We start from the raw sequence: 23,807 nt of genomic DNA on the forward strand, positions 1-23,807 counted from the left end.
TATAACGCAGAGCCATGAAAATAAAAAAAAAAAATTATTTTCTCAAAAATGATCTTTTAGCCTGCAATTTTTTATTTTCCCAAGGGTAACAGGAGAAATTTGACCCCAAAAGTTGTTGTCCAGTTTCTCCTGAGTACGCTGATACCCCATATGTGGGGGTAAATCACTGTTTGGGCACATGCCGGGGCTCGGAAGTGAAGTAGTGACGTTTTGAAATGCAGACTTTGATGGAATGGTCTGCGGGTGTCACGTTGCGTTTGCAGAGCCCCTGGTGTGCCTAAACAGTAGAAACCCCCACAAGTGACCCCATTTTAGAAACTAGACCCCCCAAGGAACTTATCTAGATATGTGGTGAGCACTTTGAACTCCCAAGTGCTTCACAGACGTTTACAACGCAGAGCCGTGAAAATAAAAAATCATTTTTCTTTCCTCAAAAATTATGTTTTAGCAAGCATTTTTTTAGATTCACAAGGGTAACAGGAGAAATTGGACCCCAGTAATTGTTGCGCAGTTTGTCCTGAATACACTGATACCCCATATGTGGGGGTAAACCACTGTTTGGGCACACTTCAGGGCTCGGAAGTGAGGGAGCACCATTTGACTTTTTGAATACGAGATTGGCTGGAATCAATGGTGGCGCCATGTTGCGTTTGGAGACCCCTGATGTGCCTAAACAGTGGTAACCCCTCAATTCTACCTCCAACACTAACCCCAACACACCCCTAACTCTAATCCCAACTGTAGCCATAACCCTAATCACAACCCTAACCACAACACACCCCTAACCACAACCCTAACCCCAACACACCCCTAACCACAACCCTAATTCCAACCCTAACCCTAAGGCTATGTGCCCACGTTGCGGATTCGTGTGAGATATTTCCGCACCATTTTTGAAAAATCCGCGGGTAAAAGGCACTGCGTTTTACCTGCGGATTTTCCGCGGATTTCCAGTGTTTTTTGTGCGGATTTCACCTGCGGATTCCTATTGAGGAACAGGTGTAAAACGCTGCGGAATCCGCACAAAGAATTGACATGCTGCGGAAAATACAACGCAGCGTTTCCGCGCGGTATTTTCCGCACCATGGGCACAGCGGATTTGGTTTTTCATATGTTTACATGGTACTGTAAACCTGATGGAACACTGCTGCGAATCCGCAGCCAAATCCGCACCGTGTGCACATAGCCTAATTCTAAAGGTATGTGCACACGCTGCGGAAAACGCTGCGGATCCTCAGCAGTTTCCCATGAGTTTACAGTTCAATGTAAACCTATGGGAAACAAAAATCGCTGTACACATGCTGCGGAAAAACTGCACGGAAACGCAGCGGTTTACATTCCGCAGCATGTCACTTCTTTTGTGCGGATTCCGCAGCGGTTTTACAACTGCTCCAATAGAAAATCACAGTTGTAAAACCGCAGTGAAATGCGCAGAAAAAAACGCGGTAAATCCGCCATAAATCCGTAGCGGTTTAGCACTGCGGATTTATCAAATCCGCAGCGGAAAAATCCGCAGAGGACCAGAATACGTGTGCACATACCGAAACCCTAACCCTAGCCCTAACCCTAGCCCTAACCCTACCCCTAGCCCTAACCCTAACCCTACCCCTAACCCTACCCCTAACCCTACCCCTATTCTAACATTAGTGGAAAAAAAAAATTTCTTTATTTTTTTATTGTCCCTACCTATGGGGGTGACAAAGGGGGGGGGGGGGGGGTCATTTATTATTTTTTTTATTTTGATCACTGAGATAGATTATATCTCAGTGATCAAAATGCACTTTGGAATGAATCTGCCGGCCGATTCGGCGGGCGCACTGCACATGCGCCCGCCATTTTGGAAGATGGCGGCGCCCAGGGAGAAGACGGACGGGACCCCGGCTGGATCGGTAAGTATGATGGGGTGGAGGGGGGCCACGGGGGGGGGGAATCGGAGCGCGGGAGGAGTGGAATGGAGCACGAGGGGGCTGGAATGGAGCACGGGGGGGCTGGAATGGAGCACGGGGGGGTGGAACGGAGCACCGGGGGGGGTGGATCGGAGTGCAGGGGGGGTGATTGGAGCACGGGGGGGTGATTGGAGCACGGGGGGAGCGGACAAGAGCATGGGGGGGAGCGGAGCACTGGACGGAGGGGAGCCGGAGCAGTGTACCGGCCAGATCGGGGGGCTGCGGGGGCGATCGGTGGGGTGGGGTGGGGGCACATTAGTATTTCCAGCCATGGCCGATGATATTTCAGCATCGGCCATGGCTGGATTGTAATATTTCACCCGTTATAATAGGTGAAATATTACAAATCGCTCTGATTGGCTGTTGAAAGTGAAACTGCCAATCAGAGCGATCGTAGCCACGAGGGGGTGAAGCCACCCCCCCTGGGCTAAACTACCACTCCCCCTGTCCCTGCAGATCGGGTGAAATGGGAGTTAACCCTTTCACCCGGCCTGCAGGGACGCGATCTTTCCATGACGCCGCATAGGCGTCATGGGTCGGATTGGCACCGACTTTCATGACGCCTACGTGGCGTCATGGGTCGGGAAGGGGTTAAAATGTCATGGCCAGAGGAACAGGTTGCTGGGATGTGCGAGCTGGTGTAAGACGACGGCCGTTTCGCGCCACTTAGCGCTTCAATGGGTCTATACGTCAGAGGATATGACGGTGAGTGATATACCTTAGTCCAGGACAAGCTCCTCCCGTCATATCAACCACATGACAAAGTGCAAAAGACATACAACTGTTAAAAACATTGCCACATTATTTGTATCAAAATGTCTGTATAGCAAAGAGAAAAGAAAGACAACACCTATGTCACATTACGGAGAAACAATTTCTTAGTATAATCTTGTCAGGGAGTTATTATTATGCATAGCTTGGCCTGTAGCAGGGAGAAGAGAGAAAAAAAAAAAAGGATCTATGCGCCCTTAGGTGTTATGATCTGGTGGTTTAGGAACAACATGGGACAAGCTCTGAAGGAGGTGGTATCTATACAGACCGCAAACCCTGAACCTAGCAGCGCAACTAGAAATAGCCGTGGGGGGTACCTGACGCTCCCTAGACCCCTCGGCACAGCCTAAGATCTAACTTCCCCTAAAGATGGAAACAGGAAACCTATCTTGCCTCAGAGAAAATCCCCAAAGGAAAGATAGCCCCCCACAAATATTTACGGTGAGAGGAGGGGAAAATAACATACGCAGAAATGAAATCAGATTTTAGCCAGTCTAGCTAGATAGATAGGACAGGAAAGGATACTGTGCGGTCAGTATAAAAACTACAAAACAATCCACACAGAGTTTACAAAAATCTCCATACCTGACTAAGGGTACCGTCACACAGTGCAATTTTCATCGCTACAACGGTACGATCCGTGACGCTCCAGCATCGTAACAATATCGCTCCAGCGTCGTAGACTGCTGTCACACTTTGCAATCTACGACGCTGGAGCGATAATTTCATGACGTATGTGCGATGTAGAAGCCGTTGGTTACTATGCGCACATCGTATACGATATATGTTACACCATGCGATCATGCCGCCACAGCGGGACACTAGACGACGAAAGAAAGTTTCAAACGATCTGCTACGACGTACGATTCTCAGCGGGGTCCCTGATCGCAGGAGCGTGTCAGACACTGTGATATCGTAACTATATCGCTCGAACGTCACGAATCGTGCCGTCGTAGCGATCAAAATTGCACTGTGTGACGGTACCCTAAAGGTGTGGAGGGTAAATTGCTTCCCAGAGCTTCCAGCTAACAGAAATAATCCATACTGACAAGCTGGACAAAATATAGAATGCACAGAACTATAAGTCCACAACATGTGGACTGAAATGAGCAAAGCCAGGACTTATCTTTGCTGAACTGGTTAGGAAACCAGGGAAATCCAAGCAGAGATCTGAATCCAGCCAGGAAACATTGACAAGTGGCACTGGCTGAAGGGAAGAGCCAGGAATAAAAGCCGAGCAGAAAGACAATTAGTGGAAGCAGCTGGAGACTACTAAATCCAAGGAGCAGCCATTCCACTTACAACCACCGGAGGGAGCCCAAGAGCGGAATTCACAACAGTACCCCCATCCCCTTGAGGAGGGGTCACCGAACCCTCACCAGAGCCCCCAGGCCGATCAGGACGAGCCAAATGCAAAGCATGAACCAAATCGGCGGCATGGACATCGGAGGCAACAACCCAAGAATTATCCTCCTGGCCATAACCCTTCCACTTGACAAGATACTGAAGCCTCCGCCTCGAAAAACGAGACTCCAAAATTTTCTCAACCTCATATTCCAACTCTCCCTCAACCAACACCGGGGCAGGAGGATCAACCGAGGGAACAACGGGCACCACATATCTCCGCAACAAAGATCTATGGAAAACATTATGAATGGCAAAAGAGGCTGGAAGAGCCAAACGAAAAGACACCGGATTGATAATTTCAGAAATCTTATAAGGACCAATAAACCGAGGCTTAAACTTAGGGGAAGAAACCTTCATAGGAACATGACGAGAAGACAACCAAACCAAATCCCCCACACGAAGCCGGGGACCAACACACCAACGGCGGTTAGCAAAACGTTGATCCTTTTCCTGAGACAACGTCAAATTGTCTACCACATGAGTCCAAATCTGCTGCAGCCTGTCCACCACAGAATCCACACCAGGACAATCAGAAGGCTCAACCTGCCCCGAAGAAAAACGAGGATGAAAACCAAAATTACAAAAGAAAGGTGAAACTAAAGTAGCCGAACTAGCCCTATTATTAAGGGCAAACTCGGCCAACGGCAAAAAAAGCCACCCAATCATCCTGATCAGCAGACACAAAGCTTCTCAAATAGGTCTCCAAGGTCTGATTAGTTCGCTCAGTTTGGCCATTAGTCTGAGGATGAAACGCCGAAGAAAAAGACAAATCAATGCCCATCCTAGCACAAAAGGCTCGCCAAAACCTAGAGACAAACTGAGAACCTCTGTCAGACACAATATTCTCAGGAATGCCATGCAAACGAACCACATGCTGAAAAAACAATGGAACCAAATCTGAGGAGGAAGGCAACTTAGGCAAAGGTACCAGATGGACCATTTTAGAGAACCGGTCACAAACCACAACAGACATCTTCTGGGAAACAGTAAGATCCGAAATAAAATCCATGGAAATATGCGTCCAGGGCCTCTCAGGGACCGGCAAAGGCAAAAGCAACCCACTAGCGCGGGAACAGCAAGGCTTGGCCCGGGCGCAAGTCCCACAGGACTGCACAAAAGCACGCACATCCCGCGACAAGGAAGGCCACCAAAAGGACCTAGCAACCAAATCTCTGGTACCAAAAATCCCAGGATGACCAGCCAACACTGAACAATGAACCTCAGAAATTACCCTACTTGTCCATCTATCAGGAACAAACAGCTTCCCCACAGGACAGCGATCAGGTTTATCAGCCTGAAATTCCTGAAGCACCCGCCGCAAATCAGGGGAGATGGCAGAAAGAATCACCCCTTCCTTAAGAATGCCAACCGGCTCAAGGACTCCAGGAGAATCCGGCAAAAAACTCCTAGAGAGGGCATCAGCCTTAACATTCTTAGATCCCGGAAGATACGAGACCACAAAATCAAAACGGGAGAAAAACAGGGACCATCGAGCCTGTCTAGGGTTCAGCCGCTTGGCCGACTCGAGGTAAATCAGATTCTTGTGATCAGTCAAGACCACAACGCGGTGCTTGGCTCCCTCAAGCCAATGTCGCCACTCCTCAAATGCCCACTTCATAGCCAACAACCCATGATTGCCGATGTCATAATTGCGCTCCGCAGGCGAAAACTTTCTGGAAAAAAAAGCACATGGTTTCATCAAAGAACCATCAGAATTCCTCTGAGACAAAACGGCCGCTGCCCCAATCTCAGAAGCGTCAACCTCAACCTGAAAAGGAAGAGAAACATCCGGCTGACGCAACACAGAGGCAGAAGTAAATCGGCGTTTAAGCTCCTGAAAGGCCTCAACAGCCGAAGAGGACCAATTCGCCACATCAGCGCCTTTCTTCGTCAAATCAGTAAGGGGCTTAACCACACTGGAAAAGTTGGCAATGAAACGGCGATAGAAATTAGCAAAGCCCAAAAATTTCTGAAGGCTCTTCACAGATGTGGGCTGAATCCAGTCATAAATGGCTTGGACCTTAACAGGATCCATTTCCATAGACGAGGAAGAAAAAATAAAACCCAAAAAAGAGACCTTCTGAACTCCGAATAGGCCCCTTCACAAATAAAGCATTATCACGAAGGATCTGGAATACCATCCTGACCTGCTTCACATGAGACTCCCAATCATCGGAAAAAATCAAAATATCATCCAAATATACAACCATGAATTTATCAAGATAATTGCGGAAAATATCATGCATGAAAGATAGGAACACAGATGGAGCATTAGAGAGCCCGAATGGCATCAAGGTATTCAAAATGGCCTTCGGGCGTATTAAATGCAGTTTTCCATTCGTCACCCTGTCTAATACGAACAAGATTATATGCCCCTCGAAGGTTAATTTTTAGTAAACCAACTAGCCCCCTTAATCCGGGCAAACAAATCAGAAAGCAAAGGCAAGGGGTATTGGAATTTGACCGTGATCTTATTAAGAAGACGATAATCTATACAGGGTCTCAAGGAGCCATCCTTCTTAGCAACAAAAAAAAAACCCGCTCCCAATGGTGACGAAGACGGCCGAATATGCCCCTTCTCCAAAGACTCCTTAACATAACTCCGCATGGCGGCATGCTCTGGCACTGACAGATTGAAAAGTCGGCCCTTAGGGAACTCGCAGCCAGGAATCAAGTCAATAGCACAATCACAGTCCCTGTGCGGTGGAAGGGAACTGGACTTGGGCTCATCAAATACATCCTGGAAATCCGACAAAAACTCAGGGACCTCAGAAGAGGGGGGAGAGGAAATTGACATTAAAGGAACGTCACTATGTACCCCTTGACAACCCCAACTAGTCACAGACATAGTTTTCCAATCCAGCACCGGATTATGTTCCTGTAACCATGGAAAACCCAGTACAACAACATCATGCAGGTTATGCAACACCAGAAAACGGCAATCTTCCTGATGTGCTGGAGCCATGTACATGGTCATCTGCGTCCAGTACTGAGGTTTATCCTTGGCCAAGGGTGTAGCATCAATGCCCCTCAAAGGAATAGGGCTCTGCAAAGGCTGCAAGGAAAAACCACAGCGCCTGGCGAATTCCAAGTCCATTAAGTTCAGGGCAGCGCCTGAATCCACAAATGCCATGACAGAAAAGGACGACAATGAGCAAATCAGGGTCACAGATAAGAGAAATTTAGGCTGTACAGTACTGATGGTAACAGACCTAGCGACCCTCTTGGTACGCTTAGGGCAATCAGAGATAACATGAGCAGAATAACCACAGTAAAACCACAGCCTATTCTGACGTCTGAATTCCTGCCGTTCTGTTCTAGTCAAAATCCTATCACATTGCATAGGCTCTGGACTCTGCTCAGAGGACACTGCCATATGGTGCACAGCTTTGCGCTCGCGCAGACGCCGATCAATCTGAATGGCTAGAGACATAGATTCGCTCAAACCAGCAGGCGTAGGAAAGCCCACCATAACATCTTTTAAGGGCTTCAGAAAGACCTTTTCTGAAAATTGCAGCCAGAGCCTCCTCATTCCATTTAGTGAGCACAGACCATTTTCTAAATTTCTGGCAGTATAATTCTGCCGTTTCCTGACCTTGTCACAGGGCCAACAGTGTTTTTTCTGCATGATCCACAGAATTAGGTTCGTCATACAATAATCCGAGCGCTTGAAAAAATGCGTCTACATTCAGCAATGCCGGATCCCCTGATTCAAGAGAAAAAGCCCAGTCCTGAGGGTCACCACGCAGCAAGGACATGATGATTTTAACTTGCTGAATGGGATCACCAGAAGAACGGGGTTTCAAAGCAAAAAACAATTTGCAGTTATTTTTAAAGTTCAAAAACTTGTATCTGTCCCCAAAAAACAAATCAGGAGTAGGAGTTCTAGGCTCTAAAGCCGGAGTCTGGACAACACCATCTTGGATACTCTGTACTCTTGCAGCAAGTTGATCCACACGAGAAAACAAACCCTGAACATCCATGCCAGAGCATAAATCCTGAACCACCCAGAGATCAAGAGGGAAAAAAAAGACAAAACAGAGCACAGAAAAAAAAATGGTTCAGAATTTTTTTTTCCTACTTTTGAGATGCATTTAATTCATTTAGGGCCACTTGTACTGTTATGATCTGATGGTTTAGGAGCAACATGGACAAGCTCTGAAGGAGGTGGTAACTGTACTGACCGCAGTCCCTAAGCTCAACACAACACTAGAAGCAGCCGTGGGATGTTCCTGTCACTCCCTAGACACCTCGTCACAGCCTGAGAACTAACTACCCCTAAAGATAGAAACAGGAAAGCTATCTTGCCTCAGAGAAAATCCCCAAAGGATAGATAGCCCCCCACATGTAATGACTGTGAGTGGAGAGGGAAAAGACATGCATAGAATGAAACCAGGATGTAGCACAGGAGGCCAGTCTAGCTACATAGAAAGGACAGGATACTGTGCGGTCAGTATAAAAACTACAAAAAGTCCACACAGAGTTTACAAAAATCTCCACACCTGACTAAAGGTGTGGAGGGTAAATCTGCTTCCCAGAGCTTCCAGCTAACAGAATTAATCCATACTGACAAGCTGGACAAAACATAGAATGCACAGAACAATTTAGTCCACAACATGTGGACCGAATAGAGCAAAGCAAGGACTTATCTTTGCTAAACTGGTCAGGATATCAGGGAAATCCAAGCAGAGATGTGAATCCAACCAGGAACCATTGACAAGTGACACTGGCTGAAGGAAGGGCCAGGCATAAAAGCTGAGCAGAAAGACAATTAGTGGAAGCAGCTGCAGTCTGCTAAATCCAAGGAGCAGCCATTCCACTTAAAACCACCGGAGGGAGCCCAAGAGCAGAACTCACAAAAGTGCCACTTACAACCACCGGAGGGAGCCCAAGAGCGGAATTCACGGTCCGCTGTGTTTGACTGTAGGGACCGTGTTCTTTTCTTTGAATGCCTCTTTTTTTCTCCTGTAAACTCTATGTTGATGCCTTTGCCCAAAAACATAGTAACATAGTAAGGTCGAAAAAAGACATTTGTCCATCCAGTTCAGCCTATATTCCTTCATAATAAATCCCCAGATCTACGTCCTTCTACAGAACCTAATAATTGTATGATACAATATTGTTCTGCTCCAGGAAGACATCCAGGCCTCTCTTGAACCCCTCGACTGAGTTCGCCATCACCACCTCCTCAGGCAAGCAATTCCAGATTCTCACTGCCCTAACAGTAAAGAATCCTCTTCTATGTTGGTGGAAAAACCTTCTCTCCTCCAGACGCAAAGAATGCCCCCTTGTGCCGTCACCTTCCTTGGTATAAACAGATCCTCAGCGAGATATTTGTATTGTCCCCTTATATACTTATACATGGTTATTAGATCGCCCCTCAGTCGTCTTTTTTCTAGACTAAATAATCCTAATTTCGCTAATCTATCTGGGTATTGTAGTTCTCCCATCCCCTTTATTAATTTTGTTGCCCTCTTTTGTACTCTCTCTAGTTCCATTATATCCTTCCTGAGCACCGGTGCCCAAAACTGGACACAGTACTCTATGTGTGGTCTAACTAGGGATTTGTACAGAGGCAGTATAATGCTCTCATCATGTGTATCCAGACCTCTTTTAATGCACCCCATGATCCTGTTTGCCTTGGCAGCTGCTGCCTGGCACTGGCCGCTCCAGGTAAGTTTATCATTAATTAGGATCCCCAAGTCCTTCTCCCTGTCAGAATTACCCAGTGGTTTCCCATTCAGTGTGTAATGGTGATATTGATTCCTTCTTCCCATGTGTATAACCTTACATTTATCATTGTTAAACCTCATCTGCCACCTTTCAGCCCAAGTTTCCAACTTATCCAGATCCATCTGTAGCAGAATACTATCTTCTCTTGTATTAACTGCTTTACATAGTTTTGTATCATCTGCAAATATCGATGTTTTACTGTGTAAACCTTCTACCAGATCATTAATGAATATGTTGAAGAGAACAGGTCCCAATACTGACCCCTGCGGTACCCCACTGGTCACAGCAACCCAGTTAGAGACTATACCATTTATAACCACCCTCTGCTTTCTATCACTAAGCCAGTTACTAACCCATTTACACACATTTTCCCCCAGACCAAGCATTCTCATTTTGTGTACCAACCTCTTGTGCGGCACGGTATCAAACGCTTTGGAAAAATCGAGATATACCACGTCCAATGACTCACCGTGGTCCAGCCTATAGCTTACCTCTTCATAAAAACTGATTAGATTGGTTTGACAGGAGCGATTTCTCATAAACCCATGCTGATATGGAGTTAAACAGTTATTCTCATTGAGATAATCCAGAATAACATCCCTCAGAAACCCTTCAAACATTTTACCAACAATAGAGGTTAGACTTACTGGCCTATAATTTCCAGGTTCACTTTTAGAGCCCTTTTTGAATATTGGCACCACATTTGCTATGCGCCAGTCCTGCGGAACAGACCCTGTCGCTATAGAGTCCCTAAAAATAAGAAATAATGGTTTATCTATTACATTACTTAGTTCTCTTAGTACTCGTGGGTGTATGCCATCCGGACCCGGAGATTTATCTATTTTAATCTTATTTAGCCGGTTTCGCACCTCTTCTTGGGTTAGATTGGTGACCCTTAATATAGGGTTTTCATTGTTTCTTGGGATTTCACCTAGCATTTCATTTTCCACCGTGAATACCGTGGAGAAGAAGGTGTTTAATATGTTAGCTTTTTCCTCGTCATCTACAACCATTCTTTCCTCACTATTTTTTAAGGGGCCTACATTTTCAGTTTTTATTCTTTTACTATTGATATAGTTGAAGAACAGTTTGGGATTAGTTTTACTCTCCTGAGCAATGTGCTTCTCTGTTTCCTTTTTGGCAGCTCTAATTTTGTATAATGTGACCAGAGAACATTCTTCCAAAATGTTTTAGGCTTTTTCAGGCAAGTTGTGGCAAACTCCAGCCTGACTTTATGTCTCCGGGTAAGAAGTGGGGTCTTCCTGGGTCTCCTACCATATAGTCCCTTTTCATTCAGATGCCGACAGATATTATGGGTTGACATTGTTGTACCCTCGGACTGCAGGGCAGCTTGAACTAGTTTGGATGTTAGTCGAGGTTCTTTATCCAACATCCACACAATCTTGCGTTGAAATCTCTTGTCAATTTTTCTTTTCCGTCCACATCTAGGGAGGTTAGCCACAGTGCCATGGGCTTTAAACTTCTTGATGGCACTGCGCACAGTAGACACAGGAACATTCAGGTCTTTGGAGATGGACTTGTAGCCTTGAGATTGCTCATGCTTCCTCACAATTTGGTTTCTCAAGTCCTCGGACAGTTCTTTGGTCTTCTTTCTTTTCGCCATGCTCAATGTGGTACACACAAGGACACAGGACAGAGGTTGAGTCAACTTTAATCCATGTCAACTGGCTGCAAGTGTGATTTAGTTTTTCTTTCTCGCCTCATTTGGGGACACAGGTAACCATGGGTGTATGCTGCTGTCACTAGGAGGCTGACACTATGCAAATGAAGAAGTAACTCCTCCCTGGCAGTATACACCCTCCGACAGGCACCAGGCAACTCAGGTTTTGCTTAGTGTCTGTAGGAGGCGGACCTGGATCTAACCCCAGATCCGCATTTCTTTTACAGGATTTTGTTGTGTGTTATTTAATCATTTCTCCTTTCTTTTTCAGATACTTTCTTCAGGGTAACAGGGTGCAGTTTTTCTCACCCTGTTTTCCCCACTTTGAGCGACGAGAGAGCAGTGTGGTATCACCCACATCGCACTCTCTCGGGCCCGCTGGGCAGGACTTTGTCCCCTGTCACCCATTCAGGTGTTCAGGGAGACTTCTTCTTTGGTGGCCAGTCCTGCCCGCTTTCCCCTCCTCATCCCTCTCCTCGGAGTGGGCTGAGAGGAAGACGGCGGTCACTTCCAGTGACCCTCTCCCCTTGTTTAGGGGTCGACGCCGTCTTCTGCGCCGGAGTTCGTGGCGCGGGAAGAAGGACTTCTTCCAGGACCCTACATCCTACAAGGGATCCTGATGTGTTCCTCAACCCCAGGTAGGGGATCTTCAAGCAAGAGTACGAAACAACTAATCACCCGCCCGCCCAGCGATCTTCTAAGGGGGGTCATCACATGGGGGGTCATCACATCTCCAGGCCAGCAGTTTATTAGGGGAGTGGGTTGCATCAGGGAAGAAGGGTCGCTACCTTTTTGTTCTGGCGCCTTTTTTATCTATTTCTGCACACCGGCATTTCTCCTTCCCTCCTTGTTATTCAAACAGCGCGCGCCCGCCACTTTTTTCTCTCTCCCGGCTTTTCTTCACCTTCTTTCGGCGCTTCTGTGCCCCCTGGTCGCCACGCAGCGGAGAAATAACTATCTTTACTTGCTGAATGGGGTCACCAGAGGAATGGGGTTTCAAAGCAAAAAACAATTTACAGTTATTTTTAAAGTTCAAAAACTTGGATCTGTCCCCAAAAAACAAACCAGGAGTAGGAATTCTAGGCTCTAAAGCCGGAGTCTGGACAACACCATCTTGGATACTCTGTACTCTTGCAGCAAGTTGATCCACACGAGAAAACAAACCCTGAACATCCATGCCAGAGCATAAATCCTGAACCACCCAGAGATCAAGAGGAAAAAAAAGACAAAACAGAGCACAGAAAAAAAAATGGTTCAGAATTTTTTTTTCCTTCTTTTGAGATGCATTTAATTCATTTAGGGCCACTTGTACTGTTATGATCTGATGGTTTAGGAGCAACATGGACACGCTCTGAAGGAGGTGGTAACTGTACTGACCGCAGTCCCTAAGCTCAACACAACACTAGAAGCAGCCGTGGGATATTCCTGTCACTCCCTAGACACCTCGTCACAGCCTGAGAACTAACTACCCCTAAAGATAGAAACAGGAAAGCTATCTTGCCTCAGAGAAAATCCCCAAAGGATAGATAGCCCCCCACATGTAATGACTGTGAGTGGAGAGGGAAAAGACATACATAGAATGAAACCAGGATGTAGCACAGGAGGCCAGTCTAGCTAGATAGAAAGGACAGGACAGGATACTGTGCAGTCAGTATAAAAACTACAAAAATTCCACACAGAGTTTACAAAAATCTCCACACCTGACTAAAGGTGTGGAGGGTAAATCTGCTTCCCAGAGCTTCCAGCTAACAGAATTAATCCATACTGACAAGCTGGACAAAACATAGAATGCACAGAACAATTTAGTCCACAACATGTGGACCGAATAGAGCAAAGCAAGGACTTATCTTTGCTAAACTGGTCAGGATATCAGGGAAATCCAAGCAGAGATGTGAATCCAACCAGGAACCATTGACAAGTGGCACTGGCTGAAGGAAGGGCCAGGCATAAAAGCCGAGCAGAAAGACAATTAGTGGAAGCAGCTGCAGTCTGCTAAATCCAAGGAGCAGCCATTCCACTTAAAACCACCGGAGGGAGCCCAAGAGCAGAACTCACAAAAGTGCCACTTACAACCACCGGAGGGAGCCCAAGAGCGGAATTCACAACAGGAACCTCCGCCGTGTTTGACTGTAGGGACCGTGTTCTTTTCTTTGAATGCCTCTTTTTTTCTCCTGTAAACTCTATGTTGATGCCTTTGCCCAAAAAGCTCTAATTTTGTATAATGTGACCAGAGAACATTCTTCCAAAATGTTTTAGGCTTTTTCAGGCAAGTTGTGGCAAACTCCAGCCTGACTTTATGTCTCCGGGTAAGAAGTGGGGTCTTCCTTGGTCTCCTACCATATAGTCCCTTTTCATTCAGATGCCGACAGATATTATGGGTTGACATTGTTGTACCCTCGGACTGCAGGGCAGCTTGAACTAGTTTGGATGTTAGTCGAGGTTCTTTATCCAACATCCACACAATCTTGCGTTGAAATCTCTTGTCAATTTTTCTTTTCCGTCCACATCTAGGGAGGTTAGCCACAGTGCCATGGGCTTTAAACTTCTTGATGGCACTGCGCACAGTAGACATAGGAACATTCAGGTCTTTGGAGATGGACTTGTAGCTCTTGCTTCCTCACAATTTGGTTTCTCAAGTCCTCAGACAGTTCTTTGGTCTTCTTTCTTTTCTCCATGCTCAATGTACACACAAGGACACAGGACAGAGGTTGAGTCAACTTTAATCCATGTCAACTGGCTGCAAGTATGATTTAGTTATTGCCAACATCTGTTAGGTGCCACAGGTAAGTTACAGGTGCTATTAATTACACAAATTAGAGAAGCATCACATGATTTTTCGAACAGTGCCAATGCTTTTGTCCACCCCCTTTTTAACGTTTGGTGTGGAATTGTATCCAATTTGGCTTTAGGACAATTATTATTATTATCTTCATTTAATTTGTCTTAAATGAAAAAACACAAAAAGAACAACAAAGAATTTGTGTTTGCAATCATTTTCAGGAAGAAACAGAGTATTATCTGACAGAATTGCAGGGGTGTCAATACTTTTGGCCACAACTGTACAGGAGGAGATGACACACAGCTTTATACTATATACAGGAGGAGATGACACACACATATATACTATATACAGGGGAGATGACACACAGCTTTATACTATATACAGGAGGAGATGACATACAGGTATATACTATATACAGGAGGAGATGACACACACATATATACTATATACAGGAGGAGATGACATACAGGTATATACTATATAAAAGAGATGACACATAGGTATATAGAGGAGGAGATGACATACAGCAGATATATACTATATACAGGGGAGATGACATACAGGTATATACTATATACAGGAGATGACACACAGGTGTATATACTATATACAGGAGCAGATGACACACAGGCATATACTATATACAGGAGCAGATGACACACAGTTATACACTATATACAGGAGGAGATGACTTACAGGTATATACTATATACAGGAGGAAATGACACACGTATATACTATATACAGGAGGAGATGACATACAGGTATATACAGAACAGATGACACAGGTATATACTATATACAGGAGGAGATGACATACAGCAGGTACATACTATTTACAGGGGAGATGACATACAGGTATATACTATATACAGGAGATGACATACAGGTATATACTATATACAGGAGATGACACACATGTATATACTGAGGTGAAAATGAAAAGGTGTGATTGCAAAATGAGGAGTGAGGGAAAATAGTGAAGTGATCGGAAAATGACAGATGTGAGGTCGAAATGACAAGTGTTAGGGGAGAATAAGAGGAGTGAGGGGGAAAATGAGAGGTGTAAGGGAGAAAATGAGAGATGTGAGGGGGAAAATGAGAGGCGTGATGGGAAAATAAGAGAAGTGAGGTGCTATAACTAACCACAGATATTTACTATGCCCAGGCATCGCCGGGCTCTTCAGCTAGTGTATCCATAAATGTGAAAGCATTATGCGTAAGGATATAGGACATGTCCTCACAAACAAAATTAATGAATGCCTGGCTTTTGTCAGTGCTATCCAGAATCTCTCTTATTACCTGCACACCCTGCTGTTGCGGTATTTTCGTGTAAAGGCTTTCTACATCTATAGATGTGAGTGCAAACCCAGGTTGCCAAATAAAACTGCGTATGTTTTTCAAAAACGCACTACTGTCTTTCACATAAGATGGTATATCTATGTATATCTATAGATATATTCATAGATAAATCTATATATCTATACATGGATAACTATGGATATATCTATGGATGGATAACTATGGCTATATCGATCTATAGATATATTTATAGATAGATATATCTGTAGATACATAGATGTTTCTATCCATATATCTATCTGGCTACGTTCACACATCAGGTTTTTGCCGTCGGGCACAATCCGGCGAGTTTTGAAAAAACGGATCCGTGGTGTTTTTTTTCCACCGGATCCGTTTTTTTCTCAGAGTTGTATTAGCGCCGGATTACGCCTGATGGCCACATGTTTCATACATTTTTTGCCGGATCCGTCAGAACAGCTGTGGAAGCGAGCAGAGAAAACGTACAGAAAAACGTTTTTATCCGTCCGGCGAAAAAACGCCCAGCGACGGATCCGGCGAAAAACGTGCCTGATGGATAGATGTAGATAGATATATGGATAGTTAGGCTACTTTCACACATCAGTTTGTTTCAGTCAGGCAGGATCGAGCAAATTTTTGAAAAAACTGATCCGTTTGTTTTTTATAGAGAGAGAATGGAAAATGTACATGATTTCAATGGAACAATGCATGAAAAACCGGATTCGGAGGCCGGAATCATCATTTCACATCTCAGTTTCATACGTTTTTCACCGGATCCGTCGCTGCACGTGTTTTCCCCGGACAGAAAAAACTTTCCTCTGTACGTTTTCTCCGTCCGCCAGAAACCGTTTCTTATGACTGATCCGGCAAAAAATGGATGAAACGTGTGGCCATCAGGTGCAATCCGGCGCTAATACAACTCTATGAGAAACAAACCGGATCCGGCGTAAAAAACAACGGATCCGTTTTTTTCAAAATTCGCCGGATTATGCCTGACGGCAAAAACCTGATGTGTGAAAGTAGCCTAACTATCCATTTATCTATCTACATCTATCTATCTCATTCCATCTATCTATGTCTGTCTGTCTATCTGTCTATGTGTGTAATGGAGTGTGGGTTGGACAAATGTAAAAGAGGAGGTTGGACAAGACATGACATCACAAATCATTTTTTTTTTGTTCAATAATACATCTTTATTTAGCTTTCAAAAACGCATACAAAACCGCGCACAAAACCGCATCAAAAACGCATCTGCGTTTTCTGCCAAGAGCTGCGGATTTAGTGCAGAAAAATCCGCAGGCAAATCTGCAGCGTGTGCACATAGCCTTATTTGTGCTGCCTACCTTGATATCTTCACTAGAGTTGAGCCAATTTGTTCTGGTTCCCTCTTATTCGGCAAGCTTACCGAATAAGCTACAGAGGGAACCCGGCTTCCTAGATCATGCCAGCTGATCGACGCCGCAGCTGCATGTGTCGCGGCTGTGTGACAGACACGACACATGCATGGATAGTCCAACAAACAAACTCTTCATGCATGTGCTGTGACTGTAACACAGGCACGACACATGAAGCTGTGGCGCTGATCAGCCGGCACGATCCAAGAAGCCGGGTTCCCTCTGCAGCTTATTCGGTAAGCACTATAGCTTGCCGAATAAGAGGGAACCAGAACAAATTCGCTCAACTCTAATCTTCACCACTTACTGAATTAGGTGCTTCTTACAAGCGCCTTGCGCCACCACCAGGAGTGTTGTCCTAGCTAGGAACCGGCACACAGTTTTGGCCTAATTAGGTCACTTTTACAGTGAATTTGTTATTTGGCCTTGATCACACTACAGCTTTCTCCACTTTGCAAAAAAGTTCTTAAAAATTGTCCAGGACTAAAGTGAAAACACCAAAAGTCAGATTATTATTTTTTGCACAAGTTTGAGTTGTGCACAACTTTTGTGACATTTCAAGCAGTTCTACAATACAAATATATCTTGAGATTTGGGGCCTATATGTGGAATCCATGAAGGACCCTGCACCCATTTTCTAGTATTAAAAAGAAGCATGTTTTTGCGCAAACCCCTTTTGTGTAAAACCTTGGAGAAGGTGATTATTATTTTTTATATGTATAAAAAGCCAATTGGGTTGGAAAAATGTTCATGAAAGAAGCCTTTAAGCATGTTTCCCAAAAAGTGATTTCCATGTATATTCCAGGTACCCCAACAGACAGAAAGATGGCCCCGAAACAACAAAGCACCAGAGTCACATTTGAAAGCACTGTGAAATCGAGCAGTGATACACAAGTAAGCCTTTCTCTGTTACTTTGGAAGCAGCGCTATCATATTGTACATGCAAGTCTGCAATAAATGAGTTCAGTATTAAATGTCTGGGCTCAGGAATGCCCCCCTAAATTGAACATTCAGACGGAACTGTGGGAGATTATGACAAGTGATGTGTGCAGTGTAATGTAAAGCCTGCTTAGATGCGCAAATGAGTGGCTTGAGAAAATTAACGGCATTTTACTCACAATCAGTACATTTGACTTCATTCATCTTCAAACAGATAAGGCAGCACTCTGTAGCGCTATGGCATGTAAACATAAAATGCATAAAATGTGAGAATTGAATTGCATTACTGCACTATAGCGCTACAGAGTGCTGCCTTATCGGTTTGATTGTATATGAGTTGGAGAGTCTAGGTAAAGCACCTGTTCAGACCTGATTTATGTTTGGATGTGACGGTCAGTTTTTTTTTAATTTTTATGTAGCCTTCTGACAGAGCACTCTGCCCCTTAGCCTTAGGTGTTTTTAATTGCAGCAGGATTCTACTCCTCCACAGAGATATAGACTTTAGTCCAAGAGAGGATTCATATTGGGTTCCCAGAGAGATGTAGACTGTCTAAGAGAGGATGGGCATTAGGTCCTGGCAACGAGAAACGCCTTAACCTGGCTGCCAGGTACACATGAATTGGTCAATTTATGCGCAAAGCTTTCTCAAGTTTTCATATTTCTAGTGCAGTAAGGCTATTCAATTATCATATTTTATGTTTGCATGCTATAGCGCTACAGAGTGCTGCCTATCTGTTTGATTAAACCAAAAAATTCCCAATATATATTTAGGGGAAAAGAGGCATAGGCAATAAATTTAAATTCATTAAAAAAATTCTTTTAATAGATCAATTTAAAATAAAACAAATCTATTAAACAGGGGAATGCTCATAATACATATGGCTGGGAACGCTATCCAAAACCAGGTGGTATCACAGTAATGATAATCTTATTTAACAGCAGCAAGCATCCTGTTAAAAAGGATGTCATCGATGTAACGACTCCATCCCTGTATGGCTTCATTACCCCAATCCTCTTCTTGGAAGATGAGTCGCTCCCAATAACCCATAAATAAGTTCACATATGAGGGGGCACAAGTGGCCCCCATCGCAGTACCCTGTTGAAGATAGATGTCCCTATTAACCCTGCTGTTCTGTTCGGTCTGGGGAGACCTATTTTGAACTTTGGTATTTTTTGGGGTGTTCAAGATGCGGTTCTGAAACTTGTGGTTGATTGACTTAAATGAGGATGGGTCGGTCGGCCACGGGTTTCAGAGCCGCATCTTGAATATTTTAAAGAATATTGAAGTTCAAAGTCGGTCATTTTTGACCAACAGAACAGCAGGGTTAAATATAAATACGTTCTGTTCCAGTATAAATTTCAATAGAGTCAAAATGAGTTCAATCAAAGATGACTCTAAGTTACTCTCTCGCAGATAATGGGAGGCTACTTTCAAACCATCAGAATGCTTAGACCGCCCCTTTTTCCAACTGCAAAGAATCAAGTCTTTCTAACATCATGGTAGTGTCTTTGATGTAAGATGGCAGTGTCTGTACTAACGGTTGGAGATAGTAATCGATAACTGTGCAGATGATCTCACAAAGGCTGCCGTTCCCTGCCACTGTAGGCCTTCCAGGTGGGTCTACCGGATTTTTATGCAACTTTGGCAACTTTTCATTTGTTGCCTTTCTTGGTTGTAACTTGCTTATGGCTTCAACTAATCTCTTGGGAATGATCCCATCCTCAAAGGCTGATTCTAATATACTAACTAATTCTTGCTGGAATTCAGTAAATGGATTGTAGCATAGTTTCTTATAGCAGCTGGTATTACCCAAAATCTTATTGGCCTGTTTCTCATACATTTTACTAGGCCATAATACCGTGTTACCCCTTTTATCAGCCTGTTTGATGAATATATCATCTCATGTCTGAAGTTCTTTCAATGCCCTTCTCTCACTTATATTTAAATTGGAAACCCAATTGGGAATGGGGGGCTCACTTTCAACCTCTTTTGTAACCATTTTGATGAAAATTTCAACCGCTGAACTCGTACTCAAACTGGGAAATTTATTGGACTTCCCTATCAAATGCATGAGAAACTTACCTTCCACATCTTGTTTATTTTCTTCCAATAATTCTTCCAAATTCCTCAAGGCTTCTTTTTCTGCCTCAGTAGGAAATACCTCATCCAAATCTGTTCTACGATGCAATTTCTGCAAAATAATCTTGTGTGCGAACAGATGTAAGTCTTTCACTACTTCAAACTTATCTAGATGCAAAGAAGGTGAGAAGGTTAAATCCTTTTCCAACAACAGCGTTTGTGATTCTGTAAGCACATGATCTGACAAGTTGATTACCTTTGATCTATCATTGGCCCGTGTGGAGAAACGGGGTCAGTGGGTGCTCTCGTCCGCTGGCCCGGCTGTCTTTAGCAAGACTGCATGAACCAGGGCTCATACCACTACACAGACAACACAGGGTTAAGGTAAAACAGTGTGGCAATACTTTATTGAACCACAACACACAATAGCAAACAGAACAATCTCCGCAATTACCCCAGCATAGTGCACAGTACAGGGCCTCACCCTTCAGCTGACTCGCCGAGATAATGGTAGATGTTATATCAGAGCTCCCAGAGTCGCTATTCCACCTGTGATATACACACAGAGAAGAGATATCGACTAGCGTAGGAAGATGACAGAACAGTCCATAGTCAGTAGAAGGCCAAAAGCCAGATGACATGATGTTAGAGCTCCCAGGGTCGCTATTCCACCTGTGATACACACACGCAGAGAAGAGGTAACGACAAGCGTAGGGAGATGACCAAGAACTGTCCATAGAGTCCATACAAGGTCCAAAGCCAGTTGACACGAGAGTCACCACCTGGCTTATCTGACCATCTCCATGGAACCAGGCGACCAGCGGGTCCCAACCCTGACTTTCTCCATGGAACCAGGCGACCAGCGGGTCCCAACCCTGACTTTCTCCAAACATATCCATGGTTCAGAGATGGTCACTGGATCAGATCTGTGTCCTTCCAACCGGAGCTGAAAACCCCTTGGCCAGTGTACCTCGTGATGGTGCCATGATGAATTGGCTGCAGTCCTTTCTCTTGTCTGTTCGGTGGTTTGCAGAATGTCCGGCTGGTAGCTCTGTTTTACTTCAGTTTCCCATTATGTGATCTCTGAGTCTTTTTATACGCAAGGCATGTAAGCTATTTTTAGAATTACCCAGGGTCCTTCAGTCCAACATCAAGATAAGGTAAACAACGGTGATGGGATCCAGTAGCACTATTAGCATATAAGCACACATCAATAAACAAAGCTTAACACACCCTATGCACATTCACCATTACAGACTTAAGGTACCGTCACACTCAGCGACGCTGCAGCGATATAGACTGGACTTCTAGCTCCGACCAGCGATGGCACAGCGGAATCCAGATCGCTGCTGCGTGTCAAACACAATGAGATCGCTATCCAGGATGCTGCAACATCACGGATCGTTGTCGTTCTCGTTGCAAAGTTGCTGAGTGTGACAGTACCTTTACACAGTATGTTAGGTAGTATATCAGTAGGCAGTCTGTCTTCTTGACCCACCAGACATAAACAATTAAATTCACAAGCCAATATACAGTGTAAGATTGCTCTCACAGAGTGTATTGGGGGACACTCGCTTAGCACGGGATTCACGTCAGGCACGATTTTTTCAAACAAAACAGTCCACATGGTTTATTATGTACAGCATAAACCGCATCGTAAGCCAAGTTGCATATCACTGACTTGCATGTAGTCCATTCTTTAACACAGCAAGATATGGTTAACTCATTATCTTCACATTAACACGTTGCAGCAACTAATCACGCTGGTCCTCCTCTGACCAGTTGCCATGGGTTACCAGACAGTTCATTTAACATATGAAGCCCCAACAATCAATGGTACCTTCTGGGAGCTCCTGCTCCACCTGCTGACTCCATGTCAGTCCTCACTCTTCCGGGAAAGCTGCCAAACGGGGATCACCAACTTGCCTGGTCGGCACACATTAGTCAGTCCAGACCCTCCGAAGGACTGTAGCTTCCCCACACAGTAGCTGGCACTGGCTCTGCAGATCCCAGTCCTCACCTCGTGCTATTCAGGGATCCGGTCCTACTCCCAGGACCTCCCAACACCCAGGTTACACAGGATCACACAGGCGGCCAGTCCGGGTACTATTCAGGACGTCCATCCCCAGCTGGGACCGTCCAATACCCAGGCCACCAGGTCTGAAGCCCCACCATGTGCTATTCAGGAAGCCTCCTCCCAGGTCTTCCAACACAGGCTCACACAGGTCACTCACAGCGACCAAACACAGGCACTCCATGTGACCCACACCCTGGTCACATTATATACCTTGAACAACTCCCCTGGGTGGGAGTGTGGGTGTGTGGCTAGTTTGTCCCGCCCATCTCACATAACTAGCCCTGCCAAACCTCCTATGACTATTATACAACACTATACTTGTAGGACTACAGGTCCCAGAACACCATATCGCTTCAGGCTGGCAGCGCAGAGTCCCCTCCTCTTCGACACATATATCGGCCATTCACCACAATGCCGGACTTTGTCACATCATCACATCCATGCCTGTGATTCCCATGCACTCTCACGGCCTCAATACACCTCTGTGTGCATACTGGGGAGACTATGCAGCGCCCCCTACCTGTTACAGGGGTCACTGCATCACAACAGATATAAAGCCAGTTCTTTTGGTTTGCAAAAACATGGCTGTCTGGGAAATTAAGATACAATCTGGTTTCTTCACAGCCCGTTTATTGGTTTTCCTGTTATAGAAGATATCTGGATATCTTCTATTTTCCCTATTGGACATTCTTGTACGTACATAACTCTCACTGGGACTTTCAGCTTCACTAGATGAGGTACTGCTCTCGGCATATGACAGTTGTTCACGTGAAGATCCTCCCATCTTTGATATAGAAGTATTAGGTTTCTTTTTAGGGAGCTGCCATCTGAAAATTTTATCAGTCTCAAAATCAGTGGTATCTCTCATAGTCTGTATAAAATTCTCCATTTTGTGAGCCGCTAGTTGTTTCTTTAGAGTTTTGTGGTGTTCTTCAATCTCATTATCTAACATATTCATACAAGAAGTATTCTTATCAATAATAATTTTCATAAATTCCACTGAGCATGAGATAGCAGCAGCTTTTTTCCATCTTGATATTAACTCGGAATCTTCTAAATCAAATGACGGATAAACTTTTACACGCAGTCCCCTAGGCACAATATTGCGGGCAACATAATTCTCTAAGGTTCGCTGTGGAACGCTCCATACCTAGGAGAGATATCCATGTAAGTTTACAACTTTCATTTACAGTGGGGAAAAAAAGTATTTAGTCAGTCAGCAATAGTGCAAGTTCCACCACTTAAAAAGATGAGAGGCGTCTGTAATTTACATCATAGGTAGACCTCAACTATGGGAGGCAAACTGAGAAAAAAAAATCCAGAAAATCACATTGTCTGTTTTTTTAACAATTTATTTGCATATTATGGTGGAAAATAAGTATTTGGTCAGAAACAAACAATCAAGATTTCTGGCTCTCACAGACCTGTAACTTCTTCTTTAAGAGTCTCCTCTTTCCTCCACTCATTACCTGTAGTAATGGCACCTGTTTAAACTTGTATCAGTATAAAAAGACACCTGTGCACACCCTCAAACAGTCTGACTCCAAACTCCACTATGGTGAAGACCAAAGAGCTGTCAAAGGACACCAGAAACAAAATTGTAGCCCTGCACCAGGCTGGGAAGACTGAATCTGCAATAGCCAACCAGCTTGGAGTGAAGAAATCAACAGTGGGAGC

The 23,807-nt window shown here is 44.6% G+C and overlaps 1 protein-coding gene across 1 annotated transcript in view; it reads left to right on the top strand.

The window, feature by feature from the left end:
- The window catches only part of LOC138667658 (centromere protein Q-like), a 175,832-nt gene that overhangs the window by 29,522 nt on the left and 122,503 nt on the right, over positions 1 to 23,807 (top strand). Inside the window, exon 2 of the mRNA XM_069755783.1 lies at positions 17,840 to 17,928. Coding sequence (XP_069611884.1) covers positions 17,860 to 17,928 — 69 coding nt within the window. The 5' untranslated portion in view covers positions 17,840 to 17,859. The remainder of the gene's footprint in view (positions 1 to 17,839; positions 17,929 to 23,807) is intronic.

This window comes from Ranitomeya imitator, chromosome 2 (assembly GCF_032444005.1).
Source record: "Ranitomeya imitator isolate aRanImi1 chromosome 2, aRanImi1.pri, whole genome shotgun sequence".
Classification (NCBI taxonomy): domain Eukaryota; kingdom Metazoa; phylum Chordata; class Amphibia; order Anura; family Dendrobatidae; genus Ranitomeya; species Ranitomeya imitator.